The 9,297-nt window shown below is 41.0% G+C and overlaps 1 protein-coding gene across 1 annotated transcript; it reads right to left on the bottom strand.

Moving 5' to 3' along the window:
• Positions 1 to 3,635: 3,635 nt before the first annotated feature.
• On the bottom strand, positions 3,636 to 8,319 carry uncx4.1 (Unc4.1 homeobox (C. elegans)). The gene is made up of 3 exons (XM_058380792.1): positions 7,817 to 8,319; positions 6,864 to 7,039; positions 3,636 to 4,602 (listed from the first exon to the last, which is right to left on the bottom strand). The coding sequence occupies exons 1-3, from the start codon at positions 8,064 to 8,066 to the stop codon at positions 3,859 to 3,861; spliced, it is 1,170 nt and encodes a 389-aa protein (XP_058236775.1). The 5' UTR covers positions 8,067 to 8,319; the 3' UTR covers positions 3,636 to 3,858.
• Between the last annotated feature and the right edge of the window lie 978 nt (positions 8,320 to 9,297).

The raw sequence follows: 9,297 nt of genomic DNA on the forward strand, positions 1-9,297 counted from the left end.
AGGAAGCTTTGCTTTTGTGTTTGGAAGACTGAATTACTGAAAAGATGGAAATGTTGAATTGTGTGTGTGTGTGTGTGTGTGTGTGTGTGTGTGTGGAAAGAATCAAATTACGAGATTCACTTTCAGAAAAGTGTGTGTGTTTTTAGAAATCCTTTCAACTATGTGGGATGTGTGGAAGCTTTTAAAACACTTGTGATATAGAGGCAGCTTTACTCACACACACACACACACACAAACAGTGTGTGTGTAAATAAAGTGCAAAATAAACTGCTCCTGTTTGTTAGTATTCCTCTGCGGTCAGGTTACAGGAAGTGATGTCAGAAAATATTTACACTTTTACTGTGTTCTTCAGATACATTTTATGGATGCATTTATTATGTGTGTGTGTGTGTGTGTGTGCATGCAGGACTCGAATGAAGATCTCGAAAATCACGCCGCTTAATTAATTGCAGACATTTGTTTCCTTTAAATAAAAAATAAGCCGTGCTGAGGAGCTCAATTGCTGTTAATTAAGCTTGATATCCTCGTTTGTAAATTAGCGAGCGTTGTGAGTGTTAAAAAAAACGCTAATAATAAAACCAGGCCTACGTTTTGTCGTTACGTGTCTTCCCCTGAGGGTGCAATCCCTCCCAGGAGAAAGAGGGAAATTACACGTGGACGGGGCAGAAGAGAGGACTACAGGGGGTGGTAAATTAGCTGCCTGATCCACACTTATTGGCACACACACACACACACACACACACACTTCCCCCCATTAGCCAGCATCGACAAGCCTTCCAGCTTTTCCTCCTCTCGTCTCTCTCCCAGCGTGGCCCAGCGTCTCATATATTTTCGCTATCTCGGCGAGATACGGACGGACGCCGATCGCTTAAATTGAAAATCAGACAGCCGCCTTGTCTGCCTGCTTCGTAATTAGCGAGAGAAATGAGCGACGCCCGGAGGGATAATGGCGCATAAAAAAACAATTTGCACCCCTTCCACATTTCGTTTTTAATGATGCTCGTGAGTGAAAAATTCCGCTTTCTTTCTCCCAGCTTGTTTCATAGATCCAACTGAATGTGTTGCATGTCTTCGGCACCAGGAAACAGACGTGTTTTTCCTCTTTTCAAGGAACACTAGCTACCAGAATGTTCCAGAAACATGCTCTGAGTCTCACCTACTCCATACTAAAGCTTATTTCATAGCTGAAATATTTCACAGAGCAACAGGAACATTGGATTTCCATCAACAAAATGTCTCTGGAAAACTCAAAACCATCTGCTGTCAGAATGATTCAGGGAGAACATTCCGGAAAACAATGACCTCAAGATCAACAGCAACACGAGGTGTCTAATGACATCATAAAACTCATTTGCATATTGATCCGGATTGTTTGCATGTCAATACAGCAAGGAGGACGATTTTCTGAAGGAATAGAATAGAATAGAATAGAATAGAATAGAATAGAATAGAATAGAATAGAATAGAATAGAATGATTGTTTGTAACTCTTAGCTGAAATGGTGCATGTAGTTTATGAGTTGAACTCAAAAAGACAATTTCACACTTTATATCTAATTATATACTACACCCCCCCCCCCCCCCCCCGAATCTGCAAAATGTTAAACAATTTAAAATAAATAATACGGACCTTATAAACTGTAGCTTAAATCTTTTTAAAAGGTCACTGCATCCACATTTCAGATAAAAGACACTTATTAAAGCTCCTAAAGAAACACTTCAGAGGAAACTCCTGAAGTCCGTCTGCTTGGTGCTGCATCTCCTTGGGTCAGAGGTCATAACCTTCATCACATCTCTCAGAAAAAAACACCTTTACTCCCTCTGTACTCCAGCGGATAGACAGAATCTACACGTGTACAGCTTCAGGAAACGCTGGTCACCCTGCAGCGCTGTGAAGTTTACTGGTCACCAGGTGTCCAGTTAAAGACATATTTAATGTGAAAAGATTTGGGAAGTGTCTCATCATAAATGCAATGATGTAGAAAATAAACTGATGAATAAAAAAAAACATTTCTTTATATAATGTAAAGGTTCACATGTAGTTTTACAGTGAGATCATTACACTATTATTTATTTCCCTTCACACATTTTAAAGCTACACAACAGCCACAGCTCCGGATTAGAGACTGGAAATACCGGAGATGTACAGTGGAGCTTCATCATCTGGGCTTTTTTTCTTTCTGAGAGTGTAGTGACATAAAGCTTTTGTGTTTTCCTCCTCCACAATTCTCTCTCTCTCTCTCTCTCTCTCTCTCTCTCTCGGCACTAATTATTTTACCCATAATCCTCCTCTTGTGCAGTGCAAATAGCTCTAGCCCAAATGGAGAAATTATGTAAATATTATTTAAGCGGCCTCGCGGTATAGGATTCATGAAGCTAAACCCCGAGACCCTCCGTTTATTTTCAATTTATTTGCTAATCAAAGGGGCGCGATGTCCAGGGGGCATGTGGGCACGAGCGCGTGTGTGTGTGTGTGTGTGTTGGATGATGGGGGTGGTGTCTAAGGGTAGCGGGGGTTTGGTACTGAGGTCATTATAGCAACCATATAAAACTGAATTTCGGTCTTGCAAAGTGCACGAGAGGCTCCCCAAAGCATAATTTGACTGTGTGTGTGTGTGTGAGAGAGAGAGAGAGAGAGAGAGAGGAGACTGTCCCATAACGCGGTGACACATGATCAATAGGCCGATAAGGCGGAGACATCAGTACGCGCGTGCGAGAACAATGAGGGATATCACCGAGCATCCATCTTAATATCGCCGCCTGCTCGCGCCCTGACAGGAAAAAAATCCGCCCCACGAATCACCCAGGCGCGTGCGCACACACACACACACACACACACAGACAAATGTTCGGTCTGTCCTTGTGAGGTCATCATTAGTAAAGGCGCTAATTAAAGGTAATGAATTGATTACATTAATTGCATATATTTAAATAAAAGTAACAGGTTTTTTAAACATTTTCTTCCACAGTCAGATATTCCTACCCTTGTGGGGACATATGGGCTCTATCCAGATCTACAAACGTGAAATTTCACACACACACACACACACTATTATTTCGCCAGGCTTTCATGCTAATTCTATTATTGTTGGAACTTTATGTGATTTTATATCACTGGAATCGACTGTGTGTGTGTCTGTGTGCGTGCGCGTGCGTGCGTGTGTGTGTGCGTGAAATAAAGCTTCAGGCTAAAAAGAAGGAGAAGAAAAAAACCCTGAATATATCACCCCTGCCTCCATCAGGAAAATAATTACTTTCATATCAAAACTCGGCAGGAGTTGACCGACTTCCCCCCACCAACACCACCAACACCTCTCTCTCTCTCTCTCTCTCTCTCTCTCTGCCCGCGGCGCGAGACCCTCTTCGAATCGACGGCAGGTTCTGAATGAGTGAATTTGTTATTAAAGCAATAAACACTTGCCTGCAATACTTCTGAATCGGTAAACAAAAAAAAATAAAAGAAGAAGATAAAGAAAGCCACACAGCAGGGGAGTGAAACAGGAGAGAGAGAGAGAGAGAGAGAGAGAGAGAGAGAGAGAATTTGTGCGCATAAAACATATTTTTTCCTTTTCAGAATTCGTTTTTATTATTTATGAAAAATGTTACATATATAAATATATTTGATAATTTATCGTTTCTGAGGATTCCTGTTGTTCTGGAAAGGCGTGTAGCTCATATTTTTATCCAATGCTAATAACAAAAAAAAGCATAATAATCATAATTATAATAATAATAATCCATCCCTCTGAATGAATGAAGGATATCCGTGTTGAGGATTTGTTATTTAAAAAGGAGTTCAGAGAGTTTAGGTTATAAAAATGTTGAAAACTGAAACGCGTTTCTGTCGGAAGAAATCTTCTCAAGCTTTCACTTCCTCACTTTTTCTTTCTGCGTCCGACTTTTCCTCCTGCTCGCAGTGTGAGGTGTGTGTGTGTGTGTCATGTGCTCCAGGTGAGAGATGCTCATTTTTCGGTCTTTTAGCCTCGGTACAGAGTGTGTTGTTTGCAGTCAGCGTGTGTGTGGAGTCAGTGTTTTTCTGGGGAACAATAAAACCCAGAGGCTGCGTGATGGGATACAACAGGAAGTGACCTTTACCGACGACAGGCGATTGAGGAAAATCGGAAGAAAATGGCGCCGGCTTCCGTTTGGGACTGGAGTCAGCGAGCAAGCTCTCCACACTGAAAGGGTTGAGCTTGTGTAAGGAGGAAGGTCTTGTGAAGTCAGCACTGGGACACAGGGCCATGTTCCGGGTGTGTGTGTCGGGGTCGGGGTCAGTGTCGGGGTCGTGTCGTTGCCCATGCATGCTGGACGTGGGGACGCTGCGTTGTGTAGATTCGTTGTCGGTGCTCTGAGACACGTCGCTGTCCGAGCCCGGCGTGTGCAGCAGCTCAGAGGACAAGAACTTGTTCTGGGATTTGAGGAGCTTTCGCTCTTGTTTGCGCTTCTTCTTCTCGAGCCGCTGAAGCTCACGCCGTGCGATCTCCTCTGGGTCCATGGGCTCTCCGCTGCACGTGGTCGGGTGAGAGTTGTGCGCCGGTCTACCGGGACCTTTCTTCGTGTTCTCCTTCTTCCTCCACTTGGCTCTCCGGTTCTGAAACCAGACCTACAGCCAACAACAACAACTTCATGAGGCCTCTAAAGCACTGTGTGAACAAAAGAGTACTGAACAGAACTGATCATTATCATGACACCTCTATCCCTAGAAACCTTATATTATGGTAATTACAATGTTATGTACATAGTAAAGGAACAGAACATAAAGGAACCGGCTCGAGGATCACTTCTGTATGAAAACGCAGTGCATTCATTTCACAGATTCCACCTTAAATCACTGAACGCTTCACTCACTCGGGTAAACCCACAGGATAAAGATAGAGAGGGAAGGCTAACAGCTGAGTGACAGCAAAGCTACACGTTATTTTTTCTGTACAAAAAAGATGAGAAACACACAGTACTAGAACCTTCACTGGTTCCTGTCTCCAATTTAAATCTTCCCTAAAAGTACACTCGAGCCGTATTTCCAGGTAAAATAAAGGTGCCACAAAAGTACACTTTAGTACCCTTTTTTCTAAGAGTGTACAGTAATAGAATAAAGAGCCACTTCATTTGGAACTGATTTAGTTTTATAACATTCCACTGAAGTGCACTTTTAGACATAAAGGGACCAAACTAAAGCTTTACTCTAAAAGCTAATTAGGGTCCAATTATCTACCTTAATAATATGGTAATCAGCGGTACTTGAGGTCCCATTAGGTACCTTAAATTATTTTAATTGTGCACACAATGTATCAGATACTAACAGTGGAGAAGATGTACGCTTCACAGAACAATACAGCAGTGTGGGACTTTTAATGTAATAAAATTTAATGAAAAAAATGAGTCCGTTTCTGAGCGGTATTAAAACACTCTCCAAATAACAGGCTACTAAACTGTAGTGTAGGGAGATACGCTGGAGAGAAATGTACACAAAGTCAACCTTTACTCTGAAATCTAGCCCTGATTATGGATATGATGGTACACAATTCTAAACACTTCCTTTCCACAGAAGCCTAATCTGTTACACAAACAAACAAACAAACAAACAAACACACCATTCATCTATTCATTTATAGAACCAGCAACAGATGCAGTGCTCTTCTATATTTATCATTCAGTGAAAGAGAGACAGAGAGAGACACAGAGAGACAGAGAGAGAAGCACAAACTCAGAAAAGATCTTTGGCCTGAGTGGTCAGTATGATGGTCAGTATGATGTAACACTTGTGACATGATGAGATAAAGTTCAAATTTGGACTATAAAGTGCACCTAATTGTCTGAAACAGGAACTATCGGGAACCAAATTTAAGCCTTCATAAGAACACCATCATGTTCGCAGGAGCCGGGTTCAATTTACTCTAAAAATCTCTCTAAACCACCAACAACATCAGGACACATCAAATACTCTACACTGGAGTTCGCTTCTTCATTATCACACAGACCTAGGAGTGTAGATGATCTGCTCTAAAAAAACATGAATCACTATGACTAGGGGAAACAAATATTGTGTGTGTGTGTGTGTGTGTGAGAGAGAGAGAGAGAGAGAGAGAGAGAGAGAGAGAAAGGTGAGGGAAATTGAATATTTGTAGTGTTTTAGTGTTTCCTTTATGGTGTAAGTGGACATTCAGCTGGTCAACATGAAGAAAAGCTGTTTTATAAGTTTTTGTTAAAAAAGCCGGTTACTTTTGACTATACTGTTACTCTGTCTCTGTGTGTGTGTGTGTGTGTGTGTGTGTGTGTGTGTGTACTACTACTACTAATAATAATAATAATGATAATAATAATAATTACAATAATAATAATAATAAATGGAGTTGCGTGCGCGCGCGTGAGTGAATGTCATTGTGTTCCTCTTCCTGATCTTTTCTGATCACAGATTCGCTCTTTATTCTCCTCAAAACAAAAATAAGATACTTTTCACGTGCGTGGCCAAGTTTATGCCTGTAGCGCGCGCAGAGCCCGTGAGTAAAAAAACAAACAAAAACAAACACGCAAAGCTTTTAAAACCGGAATAAATCCGCGCAGCTTCCTAAACCCGACGCGCGTGCAACTAGGAAGAGTGTAACTTTCTTTTCCTGAATGTTTTAAGTTGTAAAGAAGAAGAAGAAGAAGAAGAAGAAGAAGAAGAAGAAGAAGAAGAAAACCAAGAGCGTTAGGGAAACGTTAATAATAAGATGTTAATAATAATAAGGCTAAGATTACAGTAAAGCACACTCAGGGCTGTGTGTAAGACGTCTCGCGCGTGGATCAGTGGATCAGTGCACTAATCAGGAATAAACATTCTGAGCATTCTCCAGATCGTGAATCATCATTAAGATGTTTGTTTACCTGCACACGTGACTCCACCAGGTCCAGGCGCAGCGCGAGCGCCTCGCGCATGAAGACGTCCGGATAATGGCTCTCGTTAAACGCTTTCTCGAGCTCCTCGAGCTGCCAGCCGGTGAAGTTGGTCCGCGTTCGTCTCCGTTTACAGCCGGGACTTTCTTTATCCAGATCTGCAGAGTCTGAACACACACACACACACACACACACAGTAAACAAGCTGCTCCTGATAAAGTGTGTTTATTATTAATCCTAATGAAATGAGACTGAGATCCCGAAGAGATGAAAGGAATTGTCGGGGAATTATAGATTTTATTTTATTGATGGTTTAATAAAAAAAAAGTTAGTTAATAAATTTAGTTTTGAAAAACAAGCTGTTCTCATTTTATTGCATGACCTTTAGAGTCTGGTTTTGGAGTTTTGGTGTTACATTTTTAAATAATAATAATAATAATAATAATAATAATAATAATAATAATAATAATAATAATAATGTTTTAAACATACTAATATTCTTTTCAATAACTGATATTTCCATCTGTTTTAACATATTTACAATAAATAAAATAAATCCCTAGAAAAGCTTCAACATTAATAAGATGATAATTAGTGAGAGTAGATGAATCGATTAATTTTTAAAAATAATAATAAGTTTTATGTCACTGCATCACAGCTCGAGCTCTTCCAGTGCTGTTCAGTGTTTCTGTAAAGTATCGTGATCTCTTTCATTTTAAAAGCAAAAAAAGGAATAAACAAGCACAACAATAATATGTCTACAAAAAATATTGTGAGATTATTTATGAATTTATTTTTCAAGAATGTTTTAAAATAATACTGAGCTCTGATGCTGAAACAATACTGAACTGATTCAAATCATCATTTATGAAATTATTCAGGAATAGACAGCATTTTAATAATAATAATAATAATAATAATAATAATAATAATTTTAGACTCACCGGTGAGTTTGTAAGCTTGATTGTCCGCATTAACGGCACAGCCGGTCGCGAGCAGAGGGCTCGAGCTGACTACGGAGGCCGAGCAGGAGCCGTTTAATAATCCGTCTATGGAAAAGGGAGCAACAGTCTGCATCTGGTGTCCGGTGATGTCGTAGACATGGCGGTGATGGTGGCTGAGGTGGTACGGAAAACCGACACCGGCCATCCCGTACTGCGCGCGCGGGTGCTCGAGCATCCTACTGTCCATCATCTCATCTCCTGAAGAGAGCGAGAGAGAGAGCGGGAGAGGAGGAGAGAGAGAAGGAGAGAGAGAAAGATAGACAGGAGGAAGTTCCTTTTCAAAAAGACGCTGAACGCTGCACGAGCTCCCGTTAGCGAGCGCGCGGACACGGCGGAGGGCTGAGCGCGCGCATGCTTCACCTTCTTCTTGAATAGAAAAAAAGAATGAAGTGGGAGTGGGGAGCGCGGCTTGGGTGGTGTGTGTGCGTGTGTGTGTGTTTTTCCTCCTTCACTTTGTGAGACGAAATGATTAGGGGGGAAATTTGGGGACCAATGGGAGACGTTTATCCCATGTGACGTCACGCGGGCGGTTTAAGACGTTTTCCGCGTCGTCTGCTAATTTTACCTGACGTCCACCTCAATAAACAATAGCACCGCCGTCACAACACGAGCCTGAGACAGAGCAGGCAGGTGAGGGAGGAGGAGGAGGAGGAGGAGGATTAATTATTGATTGATTCTTATTTATTTATTTTGTTTTGCGGATGTTTTCTTTTTTTGTTTGGTTGCTTGCTCGCTTTTTATATTTTTTATCATTCGACAATTGCCTAAAAACAGCTCTATAAACTGGAATAATGCACGACTTGTTTTTTATTATTATTATTATTATTATTATTATTTCTACAAAGCCAGTGACATTGTATTTGAACATATAGTGCACTGTGTCCTCTGGTCTATTACACATTAATACAGCTGTTACTGCACATGAACTCTTACACACATTTCAGAAACATCTGCCAGCTCAACACACACACACACACACATTTTCTGTTCGGATGTAAAGCATGAACATAAAAGCGCGTGAATAATTATTCCGTAAGCAAAGCCCCGGGAACGCGTTTTTCTGATTTATTTCCACTCGAGCACGAGGAGTGTCTTTGTTTTCACTTCTGTTCGAGTCTTTTTCCAGAAACACAGGAGTTGTGTGTGAGCTCGAGCTCCATATCACCAGCACAATGTCTTTACAAATCGAATTTATTGTGATTTAGATCGCGGTTCCTCTCCTTCCATCACACTTTAATCACAAATCCTCTGCACAATTAGCCCGAGATGCACACAGCTCGAGGCCTACAGCGCGCGCCGCTACCGTCTTTAAGTCATTAAAAATAACTAATTAAGAAAAGAATATTTGTGACATGTCAGGAATTATTTAGACCAAAAATAAGAAAGGAGAGTGGGTGAAAGTCATTTCTGATGTTATTTAT

Source organism: Hemibagrus wyckioides, linkage group LG26 (genome assembly GCF_019097595.1).
Source record: "Hemibagrus wyckioides isolate EC202008001 linkage group LG26, SWU_Hwy_1.0, whole genome shotgun sequence".
NCBI classification, from domain to species: domain Eukaryota; kingdom Metazoa; phylum Chordata; class Actinopteri; order Siluriformes; family Bagridae; genus Hemibagrus; species Hemibagrus wyckioides.